Source organism: Ambystoma mexicanum, chromosome 1q (assembly GCF_040938575.1).
Source record: "Ambystoma mexicanum isolate Mex_15411 chromosome 1q, UKY_AmexF1_1, whole genome shotgun sequence".
In the NCBI taxonomy this organism is placed as follows: Eukaryota; Metazoa; Chordata; class Amphibia; order Caudata; family Ambystomatidae; genus Ambystoma; species Ambystoma mexicanum.
The window spans coordinates 331,829,462-331,848,865 of record NC_090922.1 but is presented as its reverse complement, the minus strand read 5'-3'; the positions used below and the strand labels follow the sequence as shown (position 1 = coordinate 331,848,865).

The 19,404-nt window shown below is 46.5% G+C and overlaps 1 protein-coding gene across 2 annotated transcripts in view; it reads left to right on the top strand.

The window, feature by feature from the left end:
- LOC138527909 (E3 SUMO-protein ligase KIAA1586-like) overlaps positions 1-3,476 on the top strand; it is a 712,359-nt gene extending 708,883 nt beyond the window's left edge. For both annotated transcript variants that reach the window (XR_011284094.1, XM_069639290.1), the window contains one exon: positions 3,212-3,476. Coding sequence is in view for 1 of the 2 variants with exons in the window: in XM_069639290.1 (XP_069495391.1) it covers positions 3,212-3,260 (49 nt within the window). In the remaining variant the exon portion in view is untranslated. The remainder of the gene's footprint in view (positions 1-3,211) is intronic.
- The last annotated feature ends 15,928 nt before the right edge of the window (positions 3,477-19,404 follow it).

Here is a 19,404-nt window from a genome sequence, read left to right as displayed (position 1 = left end):
CGCCATCCATGTAATGAGGCCCCTAGTGTGAGCTCTGGGCTCGCAGGTTTACTTTGTACTTTTATGTAATCCGGGGCAGGTCAGTGGTAATGTTCTCTTGGTTTGCGCTGAGTAAAATATTTATGCAAATGATTCCCGAGAGGATGTTGTCTTTAGATGAACTGACAGTAAAGAATACGTGACAGTCAGTTTTAGTCCACTTGTTGGTGTTGTTATTAAGGGAAGAGTTCGAAAGCACGATGTAATATTGTAGCGATTGACACAGAAAGAGAAATGGCAAATCCTCCCTTTCCAGGCACTACTGTGTTGGGAAAATTCAATGTGTTTTAAAGTAAATCTCCTCCATGCCATCAGATTTCTCTTTGTCACAGCTTCGCAAGCCTGCTGCTAAAACAATAAACGGTGTCCAGTATGAACCTGTTCTGGGCCCATTCACATTGAGATTGTTCACTGAAGTGCAGCCTGGGAGCCAGGCAGATTCAAGCTGTACCTCCATGTATCAGAGTCCTGCCTTTAAAACCAAGCTGGAATAATAGCTGCCACTTACTCCTTTGACCTAGAAATGCCTCTGTGGTTTCACCCATCATACCTAACCGTACATCGAAGGCCTGTCTACATCCACTCTATATGTCCATGGGCAGGTTAAGCACCAGTTTAAATATGAAGAAAGGAGCAACTCAAGCACAGCAAACCCACTATAACTCGGCGACCGGAAAAGCATTCCTTTTGTGCATTAAGTCCCTGTGTTATGGCCACCTGACAAGACAAAGAGCAACCCTGCCTAGCTGATTCTACCCCAGCCCCGCACACAGGAGCGAGTTATCCTCTTGGACACGTAAGACAGCTTATCAAATATATTTGTGCTCGTCTCCACCATTGTGGATTGAGCTGTTTTTTTTGACCGGTCAGTGATAGGTTGTCACTGTTGGGAGACGGCAGCTTCCCTTTTTATTACTATAAAGGTTGGGAACATTAACACTCGCATAGGAAGCACTTGAACAGAGAAAGCTATTCAACCCAGGCTAACTAGGCGTAGTTGCAAAGGACATTGAGACTCTGTTTAGGATCTGAAAGGAATAGCGCATAGTCTTCAACCTGTCTTCATTCCACTGGAATAGGTTTTATACCAGTTTTACAATGCACCGAAGGGGATGACTTGGTGATTAAGTCCCCAGGGACAGTCCTAGTTAAAAGTTACATAATCAATTGTTCTGTGATCATGCTAATGTTATATAATAGTTATGTATACGACAACTTTGTTTTATCTGTGTGCTATTTATTCCCCACCTCTGGCCTTTATTTATGTATTTATTAATTAATATATTAAATTACTAGCTGCTCATGCACATTTTTATATAATGGTTGCCCTTACTGGGTTCACATATCGAAGTTGTTTACTGTGGGGTTTATTGTTTGTGCTGACTTCAACTGCACTAATCCCTATTTCATTGACAAGGAAGGAGTGTGACCGTTTTAACTTGAACAGGTGGGGGTTCTAGGAGCTAGCCCCTATCCCATCCTGGTGGAGGCACTACATCACAAGGATAGTATCTGTACATGGTATTAACTTCCCAAGCACCACCCCTAGTTCCTGCAAAGAGCGCATATGTGCGGTAAGAAGTGTGCCCCTCTCCTATTGCCCACTCATGAATAGATTGTGTTTTGGGGGAACAGATTTATCAAGTTCTTTCGTCTCAAAGCATGGGTAGAAACACTGTACAAAAAGATGCATAATTATATTATGCATTGTTTATGTAGAGGTGTATTTACACTTGGATTGCATTACATTGGCAGAAGTCCCTCCATTCACACAGTGGGCCAGATTCTCAAAACATTTTTGCTCGGATCCCCAACACTAATGTATGCAACAGGGTGGGTCAGTGCATCTTTGCCCTATTGTTCAGCCCCTCCTGAAATGCTCAGGTCATCTTTGAGAATGAGTTCATTAATTAATCTTTTATAATGCGTTTAATACCAGAAACCAGTCTCTAAGCGCGGGACTGGGATTCAAATGTGGGTTGCTCTGCGGTAACTTGCGTCCTTGACAACCGTGTTACACCTGAGCTATCCTCCCAGCACCGTAAGGCAGCCTGAACATTTCAGAAAAGTGCTCCAATGAAACTAGGGCATGTTCTGCTCTCCTGCACTCAATTTCGAGGATCTGCCCAACTACATGCAACTTTGGGGTCAGTCAGGTTGCTGGTTTCTCTCAGGGGATGTCGCTGGTCTTTTGTGGTTTATGAAATGGGATTTAGGAGCACAAAATTCAGCAAAGTCGGGGTCCACTAACTAATATTATGTATATGTAGAATATGAGTACATTACATGATACATACAGTGCTCCCAGTAAGGAAGTCGTTGTGAAAGAAGATGTTCTCCAAAATGGAGGTAAACTGATGTCCAACTCTTCCCGAAACAGGTATGTCATCCAGTGGGAGTATGTATTAGGCCTTCACCAAGACCTGTTTATGAGCCTCAGTGTTCAGGTGTAGGAGGCTGTGAAAACCAGGTCTGAAAGAGTAGCACACTGTATTGGTAAAATCAAGTTAATTGTGAAATCTGTGTCGCATGTCACTTTTCACTTATTTTTAAAAACTAAATTCAAACTCTAAACATTAAAACGGAACTCTATGCACTCTAAACCCATAACAGTTTAAACTCTGAGGGCCTCATTACGACCCAGGCGGTAAGGGGTTAATGGCGCCGTAAAAGGTTGCAGCGCCGTTAACCCCTTACCGCCTAATTACGAGGTCCCTTTGTGGGTCCCTACCTTAACGGCTGGTCTTGACCAGCCGTTAAGGATTGGACCCGCAAAGGGACCTTGGAAATAATTACGGTACCGCAATTTGCGGTACCGTAATTACCGCCTTCCCCATTGAGCCCTATGGGGCAAAAATGGGAATGGGGAAGGGCCAATGGTGAATGGGGAATAACTGCCCCTCCAACCTTGGAATGGGGCGGTAATTCCGACAACCACCATGGCGCAATCGTTAAAATACCGACCTCAACCATGATGCTAATAGTGCTATGGTTAACGCCTGGGTCGTAACGACCCCCTGAGTGTTTTACCCTCTGAACGCTCTAAACTCCAAATGCTGTAACTTTGAACACTTTAAACTTTAAAGTAACTTTAAACCTTCAATTCACAGCAAACTCAAAACTCAGCTATACGGTTTCCTAAATGTTATATACACTTGTTTCTTTTTCTTAGATTGAAATCGGGAGCAGCAGCTGAAAAAATGCAGCAGGGAAGTCACTGAACAAAAGGAAGTGTTTATGTGTGTGGAAACTATATCTCAGGAAGATGCAGCAGCCTGATTACCACCACCCAACTCTCATCTGCACTAACCTGCTGCCAGGCAAGCAGGTGCTGCTGCCACAGCCTTCAGTGACTGTGGAAGAGAATACAAGGAAACTGCATGTGTGCTTTAGCACCTTGAAGCATCTATTGTGCTAGTTCGAATTAACAATAAAGATCTCAGACCAAATTACTGGACAGACTCAGAAAATATGTTAAAATATTAATTCATTCTCAATTTAATAAAGATGGGCAAACCGAAATACAACGGCCTGATGCTGGCACACTCACAAACAAAGATGTTTATACAGACGTTATATTCCCCAATGTCTGTCATCATGTCATCCTACGTGGCAAACTACAAAATCCTTTGAAGGGAAGGATTGGTTTGAGTGAACATATGTACCTATAGAACCAAAAAATCTTTGTGCACACCAATTTTCGGTAATCACACTTTCAAAATTATGTTGCTCAATTAAAGAAATGTTGAGGTGCAGGTGAGGAACTGTGGTCCTGGCACAGAACCACCACAAGATACCAGAAAAAGAAGAAGCTCCAAAGGTCGAATCCTCCCGTCCCCTGCACGCTTTCAGATGCTGTACAAAACCGTCAAGATTTTTACTGTAAAACATTCCACATTCTTGTATGCGTAATTAATCAAAGTCAGTAAGGCGCAAGAAGAAGAGGTACTAAACCTTGAAATGCGTCAGCTACAGAAATCAGACTTGCAAATTGTTTTGCTTAGTATTGTTTGATATTAAAACTTTATCCAATTTTTGCAGAAAAAATATATAGAGTCTTCTTTGATTAATTATGCAGGCAAGAATGTGGAATGTTTTACAGTAAAAATCTAGACTGTTATGTACAGCATCTGAAAGTGTGCAGGGGATGGGAGGATTCGACCTTTGGATCTGGTTAGTACTTCATTGGTTTCCCCTTATCTGCAGGGCACACCTTGAACTATCTCTAAATACATATTATACTGATTATAGCAGAGGAAATGACAGCAGATTGGTCTATACCACATTGTATAGCACGATGCTCCATAGACCATCTGATTGGTTGACATGCTCTTCCAACCCTAGGACTTTGGCTCATTAGCAGCATGTAAGCAAAGTGAAACCCAGGTGCTTCAGTCAAGTCACATTACTCCGCATGTTTTCAATTAGTCCATCATCTCATCAGTCCAACCATAAGCCACAGTTTCCTGTCTGTAGTTGGTGTTGCAGTCTTCGCTCTGCTCTGGGACATTTGAGAGAGTGTAAGCACATCTCTATCTTCATCTGAAGCTTAATGAATAGCCCTTGTTTTCGACTTCTGAATCACATGTGAGAAGACTGCAAATTTGTCCATTTTGACTTCTTATTCACTGCCGTTTGATTTACTTATACTGGGTGTGCTTGCTCCTCTTTGCCACTAGAGACTTGTAGGAGCCTCATCCATTGTTAATTGTCCAATACTTGGCTCTTGCAAATGTTTCCTTCTTCTTTAATCTAAGAGAAATATGTTTTATGTACATGACTTATCCATTGCCTCCCTTTGTGCTTTACAATTATTCCTTATAATATAAAACGTCACAATATTCATGTTTCTTCTTACTAAGGGCCTCATCATGAGTTGGGTGGGATCCTGACTGGGATACCGGCCATCTTTATATACATTAGCGCCAATCCGTCCAGCAGTATTACCGCCAGATCACAGGTTGGGCGCCAAACGTTACTCCCCATTCCCCATTGGGTCCATATCATATGGTCCTTCAAAACAGGGCGGATTCTGAGTGCGTACAAACGTTTGTACCAGCACCTGGTTCCCTCGGTATAGACTGGGTTGCTTCAATAAATCCTCTGTATCAATGGTTGACTGTCTTTGTCACTTCTCTTTGACCACTCCCTTAGATTCTTGTTCTGTTGAGACATGAAACACTTGCAGTCATTGTTATAAGGTAATCATACATCTCGTCACCTAATTTCTTTGCTACACTATGGGCATCAGTTTTTAACCTAGTTGGAGTAGCAAAGGGGGCGGGGGTGGTTCTCATACAGCATCCAGTCACCAACTCATGAGGAGTTAGATGGTGATCTGAACCAGGCTGATTTCTCAGAGCATATAAGGCATGGGGTAGGCAATGTAGACATCCCTTCTTCAAAGTCATTTTTAGTTTTGCAATTCTCTCTTTTAATGGTCCATTTATTCACTCACAGAAGCCATTCGCCTGAGGATGCTAATCTCGGGAAAATGCATGCTTAATGCCTGATAGAAGAACTATTTGTTCAAACAATTCATTTACAAAATGTGGCACATTGTCAGACCGCAAGACCTTGCACACACCCCATCTTGGGAACAACTCGCGCACAAGGAACTTGGTGGCACATTTGGCATGAGGGTGCATGCATGGACTTGCCTCGATTCATCTAGAAAAAGGACATACCATGACCAGCATATGTAACCGCTGCATGTCTGCGGCATATCCACATAATCTTTATGTAGATGCTGAAATGGGCCATTGGGTCTAGGGATTGATCCTCTCACTGTTTGCAAAGTGTGCCCTGCAGTACATTTCTGACACACAATGCAATTTACAATAAACTGTGCTACATGCTCCAACATATTTGGTGAAAACCAATCTTCTGCAATTGTAGCAGCAAGACTCTCTCGAGTCACATGTGCAGAATAGTGAAGCTGCTCCAGATCTACCCTAAAAAATGCTAGAGGCATAACTGTCTTTCCAGTGCTACCGCAAAAACAAAGAGGTGATGGCTGGAAGGTTTAGACTGAATCTTAACCACTGGCATTGCTCGGGGCAACCCTCCAGACCATCGTTCTTCGCCTGCCAAGCCATTACAGAAGGGGAAAACCATATGCAAATCAGGCTTGGCCCCACCCCAAAAAGGAGAAGTCCTGCCCGAACTGCTAGGTCACATCCCTTCTGCACGAGACCACACGCATCCCCAAACATGTTTCACCCTGTTGGGGCTCATCAGTGAGGAGTAGCTTGGGTCTCTAGGCCCAGCAGGCACGGCACCCACATCTGGGCATAGTGCTACCCTGCATCCAAATTGCCTCTGTGGGGGGATAAAGAACACCACTGTTTCCTCCATAACTCCTTCTCTTCTTCTGGAGCTCGACCTTGTATTTCAATTAACTGAACAATACACAGCATGTTAAAGCCCTTCTTTACCAACATGCATAGTCCTGCCATCTGTTTAATACTTTCTATTTCAAAATCAGAAATGGTTGGGAAACAGGCTGTCTTTTTGGCTTCTAAATCTGTGGCTTCATTTCTGCAGGAAAATTAATATGCCCTTTTAGAATATGCCGTGCATTTTACCACTGCAAGCGCCAATGGGCATCCTAATGCTTCAATACGTTAATCCAATAGGGCCGCATGTTGCACTAGAGTGCCTTCTGCTCGGAGGAAGACCCTCCTTTTCCAGCTTGACAAACCTGTGTGTATGGTTGATGTCACATAGGTGGAGTTAAAGTACACCATCACTTCCTCATCTTCAAATTTCTGAAGTGCACTGATAAGCACCACTAATTCTGTAGCCTGTGCAAAGTAATGTGTAGGCAATCTCGCTCTTGTCACTAACTCAAATTCACTGTATCGGTTTAGCTTCACTACTGCTGATCCAGTATGCCTTTCGCCAGTTGTTTGGTTAATTTTTGACAGACTATCAAAAAAGAGGATGTCCCCCCCTCCCAAGAACATTTTCTCTAGCTGGGGAGCATCATCATAGTATTCGATATACGCTGTGAAATCATGTACATAATTATCCTCCCCTACTGGTTCTGCTATGAATGGTGCTGGGTTCAATGTCTGGCATCTAACTATTTTGATTACAGGATTTGATATAATTACCTTGCATCCTGAAGTTCTTTGTGTCGTTAATGCCAGATCGCTCTGTAATAAATCTACTTCTGTCTTGGACCTATTTCTGTGATTAAACCTACTGTTTCTCTACATTACAGAAACATGGATCTCGTCTTTTAATACTGCTCTCCCGGCTTCTCTCTATACATCACTCACATATTTTTGTCATGCTCCGCATCCAACTGCTCGTGGTGGTGATATTGGCATTCTTTGTCATTTTTCCTTTGTTCTTGCCCCGACTATTCTGATTCTTCCTGCATTTCTTCATTTACCTCCTTTTCTAAGCCTTATCCTATTTTCTTTCTAATTATCTATCACCCTTCAGGTTCAGTTGGATCATTCTATGAAGATATTGATTTACTCCTTTCTTCTGGTCTTCCCTCTAATACGCCATTAATTGTTTTTGGACATTTCAATCTGCAACTTTCCTCCATACATTCTTCTCTACCTTTCCTAGCTGTTCTTGATTCTCATTTCCTTTCTCCTCTTCTCAATCCTCCTTATCATATCTCGGGCACTTGCCTAGATCTTATCTTAACTTCTTCCCTTTCTACTTCCTCTGTGTCATCACTCCCAGTCTATCTCTCTGACCATCATCTTCTTTCCATCTCAATTTTTCCTACATCTATCTCTGATTCCCTTTCCTCTTCTTCTCCTTTATATCACCAGTGTGACATAGACTAATTCAATGCTCCTTTGTTTATTTCCTCATGTACTGCTGTTCCTCCATCCTATTCCTCCTTTGCTACTCTGTGGTCGAAGTGAGTGGGAACGGTCAGGAGCAGTGTTCCACTACTTTTATTTTTTACTGTTAACAGTTCCATTACTTTTTGCACCAATGTTTAGCAATCTGGAACTGTTTGTTGTGAAGTTTAAGCACACTTCGCAAATTAACCACCAGATATCAGTTACAGTTAGACTGAAACTCAACTCAATTGGCTGTCAACCAGCATGACATCAACCCTTGAAAAAGGTGTTGCATGTTGCTCTCTTCCTTTCTTCCTTCCTACTCTGTACCCTGCCAGAGTCACAGTCCACTTCTTCTTTGGTACACTTCTATCACTGGCTACTGTATCTGCTGACAAAGCTTTTTCTACTCTTTCATCCTCTCTCTCTTCCTCCTTAGATGCACTCTATCCAACATCAGCTTTTCACCCTACCCGTATACCCCCTCAGCCCTGGCTCTATTTCTTTCTCTGCACCATGTGACATGCTCTTTGTTGCTTCGAAAGATGCTGGCTTAAGTTCAGGTCTGAGGGAGACTACATTTCATATTCCTCTTATCACGCTCTTTATAATGACTGTCTTCTCTCAGCCAAACATTCCTACTTCTCTGACATTTTCACTCATCCTAAATGTCCATTTCAGACCCTCTCACATCGTCTTTCTTTTCTATTCCTGATCACTCTGCCAATTCTACTGTATCTGCCTTTGATTTTGCTCTGTTTTTCTCCTCAAAGGTGGCTTCTCCTCGTTCTGCCATTGAGTGGTCTAGCTTTCCACGTACTATTACTTCTCGTACTTTGCCTTTTAGTTCTACAATGTCTCCCCTATTTCCAATGATGAGACTTCTCTTATGCTGTCCCGGGTGCACCCTACTGCTTCCAAACTTGACCTGATTCCCATATCACCTATTCCCAAAATCTATCCTTCTCTAATTTCCTATCTTACTTCCTTTTTTCAAAATCTGTCATTCAATCTCTGTTTTCCCTTCTGCTTTTAAGCATGCCTCTCTCATTTCATTCCTATTCTAAAGAAACTATCAGCTGATTCCTTGCTTGCTTCTAATTTATGCCATATCTCTCTTTAACCCATTCCTCTCGCACTACTTGAACGCCTTGTTTACTCTCAAGTCTCTACTTTTGTTTCTGCTAATTCTATTCTCCCTCACTTTCAATCAGGATTTTGGCCTTGCCACTCCACTGAAACTGCTCTTCTTTCTGTTCTTAATTTTTTTTTTTCCTGCACGTTACTCAAAACATTAATCTCTTCTTATTTTTCTTGACTTGTCTGCAGCTTTCGACACAGTTGATCACCCTCTATTACTGACTTCTCTTTCCTCTGTTGGGTTCTGTGGGTCAGTTCTTTCGTGGTTCAGGTCTACCTGTCCCAAAGGACATTCTCGGTCTCCTGGGCAAAGTCATCATCTGACACACTCCCAGTTGTCCATGGTGTCCCTCAAGTCTCAGTCCTTTTCTCTTCTCCCTCTAAACATCTCGTCTAGCTGAAATGATCTCATCCTTCGGTCTATCTCACCACTTCTATGTAGATGACACTCAGCTACTCCTCTCCTTTTCATCTGTTGCTTCTGAAGTCCATCACAAACTTTTGACATGCCTATCAGCCATCAACTCCTGGATGTCAGAACATTTTCTTGTACTCATTGTCCATGTCCTAATGTCGTTTTCTGTGTAAGGACTGCTGTCATGACTTCTCCATTTGAATGAGAAAATAAATACAATTCTCCATGCTAAACTGGAATTCCTAACACAAGGGCTGTACTGATTGACCTTTTCACTTCTTGAAATCCTTCAATCATCCCATCTGTCCATGTTATTTTACTCTTCCTCACCTGTGCTTCTTTAAGGTCTTTTAAAAGTAGTCAGATATATGTACTGTCATCAAAAACCGAGGCCCTACAACAGTTAAATAGCCTAAACATTGTTACATTTCTCTCATTGGTTTAGGTTCTGATGTCTTCATAATTGCTTTTGCTGTCACATGTGTCACTTTCCTCCCTTTGTGAGAAATGATCTGTCCTATTTAGAAGACCTCTTCCTGACAGTATTGTAACATATCTTTGTCCACCTTATACCCTTTCTCTGAGAGTATGGTCATAAGCTTAACTAAATCTTCCATGCATCGTTCTTCTGTCTCACTACACACCAAAATGTCATCCACATATTGAATTATTGCACCTTTGAGCTGGACATTACATAAGTCCATCTGGAGGATTCTGTTGAAGATTGAAGGGGACACACAGTAACCCTGGAGCAAACGAGAATGTTCCAGGTGAATATTTCTATATGAAAAGGAAGTCAAATCTTGTGAGTCCTCATGAAGGGGAATTGAAAAGAACATATTTTTTAAATCTATAAAGGTGAAGTATCTGGCTTTAGATGGTTATGTTGCACAATATTGTTGTGGGATTCGGAACTAAAGGAAACTCAGCTTTGACTATATTGTTTATGGGGCGAAGGTCCTGTATAACGTGCCTTGAAACACTTGTGTATAGGCGCATTACAAATGCCATATCATATCATGAATCTCCATGACCCCCCCCCCCCCCTTGAGTTTTACACTGGGTTTACAGCCATGTTACATGGGGAATCAGATGGCACCAATATTTCTTGCTTCATTAAAGCAGAAATATACATTCATCTGGTTCTCTAGACATGGGGCATTGCTTTGCTTGTGGCAAAAGAGCTCCTGGTTTAAGCTTGATTTGTACTGCACCTACTCCTTTTAATAGACCCACATCATATGGACTTATGATCCATAAAATATTTGGTAATTTCTCTAAATCCTCCTGAAAGAATGACAATTTCTTTTTTACCAAAGCCATTTGCTGCAGTATTTCTCTATTCTGTACTTTGATCCAATAAGTATGACTTATGAAAAAATTAATTAATCGTCTGCTTACTCATCCTTAAACAACTCCTCATCTGTCAAATCTGTCAACCTGTATCCTTCACTGAGGGCTATCACTGTCCTCCATCCTCTTCCCTCATCATCTGTCCCATGAAGAACCACCCTTTCCTCTCTGACCACTGCTGCTTCTAACTCCAAAGGGATAAAGTGCTCTTCCTCGTCATCTATGGGGATTTGTGGTCTAATCAAAAATGCATCAAGTATTCTCAATAGTTTACCATCAACCTGGGCAAACATGAGAGTAAAACAGTCACTCCACACAGGTATACTTCTGTATCAAAGGGAACTTCTCGTAATGCTTTCTGGCCCATGAAGGCTAATATAAGCTCTCTCACATTCATATAATGAATCCCTGGGGTAGAACACATTATTCCTTTGTCAGTAAAAGAAATCTTCATGTTACGGTTCATCATTAAGTCGCAACCTAATATGTGAACTGGTGTCTGCCTATAATACAATGATGGCATTGACAGATTGTGTTCCCCTTTTAGAGATTGATAATTTGTCAGTGAAAGGAACTAAACTCATCACCCCAGAGAGCCCCTATGCTTTCATGGCAATACCTGACATTGGTGGGTATTTTCCCTCACAGACAGAGGAACGTGTTGCTCCAGTGTCTACAAGAAATGAAAATGTCTTGCCTCCTATCGTCACCTTGAACCTTGGTTCCTCTTAGGGGTCTGGTTTCACAGATAGTACTCAACACATCAGGTCACTCTGTGGCTTGTCCTATTGTGGATATACATTCTTCCCTGTACCTGTGAAAGGATTACCTCCTACCACAGTCACACTCCCTAATTTAGGTACAGGTGCTTGCTGGACTCCTGTATTCATATTCCATTGTGGTACCATGGCCTGTTGTGTCTGTGCTTGCTGAGTTTGTATCTTTTGTGTTTGCATGGGTACTTGCTGAGGTTGCCTTTGTGGCGATTGCATCTGCAATGACGCTTGCAGTGTTTGCTGTGATTGTGGCGCATGTATCTCTGAGTCTGCGTGTGATCTTGGGCATAATACTCATGTGGTTCCGTATTATATTACAGAACATAGCCCACCCCCCCCCTCTTGGAGTTTGCCAATTTTGCTGCATGCCTCCTCTGCTTCTACATGTTCTAGCTATTTGTTCTATTCTCCCGCAATTCCACCAATGTTGCTGTTGTCTGCCATTAAATCCTCCTCCTCCCTGAGGGTTCTGAAATCCACCTTGTCCTCCTCCTTCTCTACGCCCATTCCCTCTTCCTCTAAGCCAAGAATTGTACCCACGCTGATCTGTGGGGTACTGTAGAAATCAGGACAGTAGGCGAAGTGGAGTTTTGTAGACCTTTATTACACAATGTCTTAACCCAGGTAGTTGGACTCCAGGTTGATCCCACAGTTAGTTCACTGTGAGTAAAAGGCACCAGAAGTTCCTCTTCTCTTTGAGTGTCTCCTACTCTCACGGACCCGGATAGGCCCACCAGTTGCTCTCACTCTCCTCTCCTTCCCCCTGCAAAAAGCAACAAAAACGCCATTAGGCCAGTCCCTTTTATACCTGGGGTTTGGAGGGGAAAAAGGGCCAATCGGGGACAACTTCCCTCCCCCCCTGTCTGATTGGTGGGGACCCTAGGCACCCACCCTCTATGAATAGGGCTGCCTCCTCCCCACATCCTCCCTTATTCTGGCTGCCTGGCTCTAGCTTCCCCTCCCTGCTTTCAGCCACACCCTCTCCATTGGCCCCGCCCCCCCAACATTGTGTCTCTCTCGAGGCATGTCTCCCGGAAGCCCGTCCTGCTTGAGGCCCCATGCTGCCATTCTGGGTCTGCCCTGCATGAGGTAAGGAGGGGGTTCTGGTTGGCTGCCCCCTATGGGTCCTTGCCCAGCTGTCTGGCGCACCTCCGACGCCGAGCGGTCGGCACGAGTCGGGCTCTCTAGTTCCCGAGCCTCGCCGCCGCTCGCCGCCGGAGGCCGCCGAGGTGCGTTGTGCTCGCGGGTCTCCCAGCCGCAGCGCCAGTGAACCCGGTCCTCGTGGGCACACGCGGCGCTGCGGCTGTGAGCATCCGCGGCGCCGCGGCTGCAACGTCGGCACCGTCGCGGGACGCCGACAAGGCTCTCCCTTTAACAGGGACGCCTTCCCGGTGCCCGTGTACGGCGCCGCACACGCCCGTGGCACAGCGGGCTCCTCAGGCCGTGCGTCCCGCTCTCCCTCTCCGTCCACCCTCACATCCCCACATACCCCCACCACAGATCCAGGCCGGTCGGGCCGGATCGAACTCCTGGATAAGAAATCCGCCACCAGCTGAAAGCCGGCAGGTCTATGCAAGGTAACGAAGTCGAAGGGCTGGAGGGACAGGAACCACCGTAGAAAACATTGGTTGGAGTCCTTGTGTCTCGCCAACCACTGCAGAGGTGCATGGTCGGTATATAACGTAAACTTTCTCCCCAGTAGGTAGTATCGCAGTGAATCCACCGCCCATTTAATGGCGAGACATTCCTTTTCGATAGTGGAATACGCTAACTCATGCGGAAGGAACTTCCGACTGACAAAACAGATCGGTCGCAGGAACCCGTCTACCTCTTGCGTCAGGACCGCCCCCAACCCCATGCCAGAGGCATCCGTCTGCAGAAAAAAATGCTTCCGGAAGTCCGGGCATACCAACACCGGGTGGGATGATATACTGTGCTTCAGTCCCTCAACGGCCAGTATGGCGGCGTGATTGGTTGACAGGTCTGGGGAACCCCCGATTTTCAACGCCTCGGTCAGTGGCGCAGCCAGGGAAGAAAAACAGGGAATAAGGAGCCTATAGTACCCTATAAACCCCAAGAAGGCCCTAATTTGTTTTCTGTTAGTTGGTACTGGGATCCCCTGAATAGCCTCGATTTTGGACACCTGTGGCCGAATCACGCCGCCACCGACTATTATGTCCGAGGTACTTGGTTTCCTGGGTCCCTAGTACTGATTTCACTGGGTTGATGTGGAGTCCGGCCTGGGTCAGGGTGCCGACCACCTTGCGTAGATGGGTTAGATGGTCCTTCCATGATGCGCTGTATATCACGATGTCGTCCAGGTAGGCTGCAGCGTATTGGTCGTGGGGCTGTAGGAGGACGTCCATCAGCCTCTGAAAGGTGGCCGGAGCCCCATGCAACCCGAATGGTAGGACTTTATATTGAAAGAGGCCCTGTGGTGTAGCAAATGCGTTTTTTTCTTTGTCAGATTCCCGTAGTGGGATCTGCCAGTATCCCTTGATGAGGTCCAGGGTACTGAGGTACCGGGCAGCACCCAACCTTTCCAGCAGTTCATCCATCCTGGCCATGGGATAGGCTTCGTATTGGGATATCAGGTTGAGCTGCCTAAAGTCCATACAAAATCGTACAGCCCCGTCTGGCTTGGGTACGAGCACGATTGGAGAACACCATGCACTGGTTGAGGGTTCAATGATATCCAACCTAATCATTTCTTCGATCTCTTTCTTAATGATCAACCTTCGGGCCTCTGGGATCCTGTAGGGTCTCAGCCGGACTATCTGTCCGCGTAGGGTTTTGATACGATGCTCCATTAGGTCGGTCCTTCCAGGTAAATGGGAGAAGGTGTTGCGGTGTGGTTTGAGCGTCTCCAGGATCTTGTTCTTTATGTGTTCAGTGAGTGTTTCACTCCACTGCACCACATCCAATTGGCCGGTTGCGTGTAACAACCCTGTATCCTGGGTGGTCAGAATATCGACTGGTGCAGGCTCGTTCCATTTCTTTAGTAGGTTTATATGGTAAACCTTATATGATGGGCTTCGGTCAGGTTGGTATATCCGGTAAGTCACTGGTCCCACCACGTCTTTCACCACATAAGGACCTCTCCACCGAGCCAACATTTTGTTCGTACTGGTGGGTAGTAACACCAGTACCTTATCCCCTGGTTCTAGCTTTCTCAGGCGACAGCCCTTGTTGTATGTCTTCTCCTGTCGGTCTTGGGCTATACTTAGATGGGATTCCGCTAGTCCCCTTAAAGTAGATAGATGGTTCTTAAGGTCCTCAGCGTACTCGGTGAGGGATGTTTCCTTAATGTTTTCCCAATCCTCTTTAACCAGGTCTAGGATTGTTCTGGGCTGTCTTCCAAACAGTAGCTCGAATGGGGAGAATCCTGTCGAGGACTGGGGGGTGTCCCTTAATACCATAAGGATCAGGGGTATGACTCTATCCCAGTCCTTCCCCTCTGGGCCTGTTACCCTCTGCATCATTTTCTTTATTGTTTGGTTGTACCTTTCCACCAACCCATCCGTTTGGGGGTGGTAGACTGAGGTACGTAGACGTCTGGTCTGTAGTCTTTCACAGACTTGTCGCATGACAGCTGACATGAAGTTGGTACCCTGATCGGTGAGGATTTCGGTGGGTAGGCCTACCCGTGCGAAGTAGGGGATGAGCTGGTCACATATTTGGTTAGCCGACGTCCCCTTTAGGGGGAAGGCCTCGGGGTACCGGGTGGCATAATCCACAACGACCAGCAGGTATCGATATCCACGACTGACTGGCTCGAGCGGGCCTACCAGATCTATACCTATCCTTTGAAAGGGTATGGTGATCAATGGCATCCGCTGCAGAGGCGCTTTGGCTGGCTTTTCCCCACTCGTCAACTGGCAGACTTTGCATTCCTTACAGAATTTCGCCACCTCCCCATAGACCCCCGGCCAATAGAAGCGTTTTAGAATGTTTTGCTGTGTCTTTAGGGAGGCCATGTGGCCGCCACAAGGGGGATTATGTGCCAACTGGAGGACAATGCCCCTGTGTTTTTTTGGTAGGAGTAGTTGTTCCCTCCGTGTACCTCCCTCTTCTTGCTAAACCCGATAGAGTAGGCCCTGTCTAGATATAAAACCAGCTCCCTTGGTCAGGTCTGGGTCCCCATTAGTGATGGCCCTTTCGCGGGCCAATGTTAAGGTAGGGTCCGTCAGGGTTTCTCCCCGGATGGAATCCTCATGGTCCTCCGGGTTCCAGGCTATCCGTTGGGTGGCATACATGGATGCGCACTGAGCAAGGCGAGCTTCCCTTCTTTTCCTGGTGGGTCTCTCTCGTCCCTGAGTGTTCGGGGGAATGGGCTCCCTGGCAAAGGGTGCTTCTTCCCACCATCCCTGGTCTAGGGCCTTGATAGTCTGGTGGAAGTGGGGTAGATCGGTCCCAATCACCACTGGGGCGGGTAAGGAGGGGAGGACGGCAGCTCTCATCTCTGCAATGTTAGGGCCCACCTCTACTGTTATGGATTTCATGGGGTAGGTCCTTACATCCCCATGTATACACCGAATCGGGATACTAACATTGGCGAGGTAAGGAGAATCACTTACGGTTGGTAGTACCGCCGTCTGTCGACTTCCACTGTCGAGTAGGGCCCTGGCTTGGTTCCCGTCTACCCGGACGTCCATCTCGTAGAGACCTTGGCATCTTGGTCCTTGCTCGGTCCTCATGAATCCGATCTCCATCGGCTCGGTGCCTCTCTTCCGGGGACAAAACCGGGCGATATGGTCCCACTCGCCACAGTCATAACATTGCGGTTGTCGGTATCCCGTGGACAACTGGGTGGATCGTGGGTCGGGACCGCTCCTCTTCTCCTCGGATCCAGAAGGGCGTCCTTCCGTTGCTCTCCATTTGGGAAGCCCTCCTCGCAGGCTCTTGGTTGGGAGGGGTTCCAATGGTGGCATTGGATTGCGAATGGGAGATCCGACTCCGAAGGGTTTACCTGCTCCCCCTGCCTTTTGGTAGGCTGACGCTATGTCCACCGCCTCAGATAAGGTGGGCCTGTGATGTTGTCGGACCCATCTTTGCATCGGAGGGGGTAGGGCCTCAATGAAATGCTCGAGGGTGACTTTATCTAATACATCTTGGAGACCTGTTCCCGGTACTTGTAACCATTTCTCGGTGACGTCCTTAACTCGGTAGAAGAGTTGTCGGGGGTTCTCACCCGGTTTGAGTTTAGTGTCGCGCAGCCTCATTCTGTAGGCCTCTTCGTCAAGTCCCAACCGGTCCAATACTGCTTTTTTGATTTCAGCGTAAGGCGTGGTTCCGTTTGGGTTAACGGCCTGGTAGGCATCTTGCATGATGCCAGACAAAAGGGGAGCAACATACTGGCCCCAGCGGTCCACCGGCCACTGAGCGTTTCGGGCGATTCTCTCAAATGTGGTGAAAAAGAAAGCCGGGTCTTCACCTTCCTTGAATTTTTGCAACACTGCGGAAGGGACCATGGGCTGGTTTCGGGTGCCGGTGACAGCATCCGTCAGGTGTTTTATCGTCTCTTGGTGTTTGTCTTGAGAAGTGGACTGCAGGGTACCTTGCAATTGTATGGCCTGCTGAAAGGCTTGGCGATCAGCGGCCGCCTGCTGGGCCTGAAGTTGGAAGAGCTGTTGTAACTGTTGTTGCCCTTCTGACAGTGTCTGTATTATTTTCTCCATTGCGTTCTCCTTAATCCTGCCGACTACGCCACTTGTAGAAATCAGGACAGTAGGCGAAGTGGAGTTTTGTAGACCTTTATTACACAATGTCTTAACCCAGGTAGTTGGACTCCAGGTTGATCCCACAGTTACTTCACTGTGAGTAAAAGGCACCAGGAGTTCCTCTTCTCTTTGAGTGTCTCCTACTCTCACGGACCCGGATAGGCCCACCAGTTGCTCTCACTCTCCTCTCCTTCCCCCTGCAAAAAGCAACAAAAACGCCATTAGGCCAGTCCCTTTTATACCTGGGGTTTGGAGGGAAAAAGGGCCAATCGGGGACAACTTCCCTCCCCCCCTGTCTGATTGGTGGGGACCCTAGGCACCCACCCTCTATGAATAGGGCTGCCTCCTCCCCACCTCCTCCCTTATTCTGGCTGCCTGGCTCTAGCTTCCCCTCCCTGCTTTCAGCCACACCCTCTCCATTGGCCCCGCCCCCCCAACATTGTGTCTCTCTCGAGGCATGTCTCCCGGAGGCCCGTCCTGCTTGAGGCCCCATGCTGCCGTTCTGGGTCTGCCCTGCATGAGTTAAGGAGGGGGTTCTGGTTGGCTGCCCCCTATGGGTCCTTGCCCAGCTGTCTGGCGCACCTCCGACGCCGAGCGGTCGGCACGAGTCGGGCTCTCTAGTTCCCGAGCCTTGCTGCCGCTCGCCGCCGGAGGCCGCCGAGGTGCGTTGTGCTCGCGGGTCTCCCAGCCGCAGCGCCAGTGAACCCGGTCCTCGTGGGCACACGCAGCCCTGTGGCTGTGAGCACCCGTGGCGCCGCGGCTGCAACGTCGGCACCGTCGCGGGACACCGACAAGGCTCTCCCTTTAACAGGGACGCCTTCCCGGCGCCCGCGTACAGCGCTGCACACACCCGCGGCACAGCGGGCTCCTCAGGCTGTGCGTCCCGCTCTCCCTCTCCGTCCACCCTCACATCCCCACAGGTACACTATGTTATTTTACTGCGCTGGTCGTATCTCCTGTGTCATTATACCTTTGTTACTCGTCAATACTGCTCCCTCTATGGGTAATTTTGCTAACTTCTTCTGAGTTAACTTCGCCCCCTCCTGCTTTGTGCTCTCAGCTTTCTTTTTATTCTTCTCCTGTAATGATCGGCAACGATGCACGATCATCAACTATTTTTGTGGCCATGGTTTTGGTTCCATTCCCACCTGTTTTTTCATTTCCTGTTGCACTGGCTCAGACAGTCCCTGACACAAAATGTGGTGAAATAATGCTACTGTTTTATCCCACGGTTCTCTCGTCTCAAGACACCATCTCTCTTGAATATCTTGAATGAAGGCAACAGGGTCTTTATCCTCTCCCATTTTCCTAGTCATAATCGTGTCCATATCGGAAGTATCAGGATACTGTACTCTGAGCGCCCACCATATATCTGCTCTGCAATTATTAAATGGCTCTCCATCATGTGTTGTGTTTTGTGCAGTCACACCTGCGTAGCCGGCTAATTTCCAAATATCAAACCTCTCCCTTAAAATAGCTGCTAGCAGGCCTTTTACATCACCTATGGCTAACATCATTCCCATTGTCATTCTTTTTAACCCATGAATCCCTTTTCCTGCATCGGAAGTTAAACTCTGTCATTTACATTTTAAATTATCTTTATCCATTTGTATCCGTTGAATAAACTTTGGCGTCCTCCCCCTTTCTCTAATAATGGGAATTGTGAAAATCCTGGTCTGTAATCATATATGCCCACACTTCTGGTTTTCCAGGCGGGACTGGTCTCTCCTGTTTGTCTCTGTCCTGGTAGTGCCCCTAATCTGCTTCCACAAGGCGGGCATACATCCCCTGCACTGCGCAATCGTGTCTGTGGTTGCTCAGTGTGTAGTGTCGATTCTGGTGTTTTTTTCTTTGCGGTCCTCTAAATCCTACAATTTTACCTCTTTCACTACACTCAATTCTTTTGAAATCTACATGAGACCACTCTTTGCGCATTTTCATGTTCTTCACTTTCTTCGTCTGACATCATTATGCCCCAGCTTGTGTGATTATCATCTTTCTCCGCATCGTCAAGGTCTAATCTGCCTAAAGACAACATTCTGTGCTTGTCTGTTATTACGTCATCTGACCTACCCCTCGTTTCCCTTGAAAAAGATTCTTCAATATTCTCTTGGGTTTCATACCCTTCTTTATCCCTCATTTGC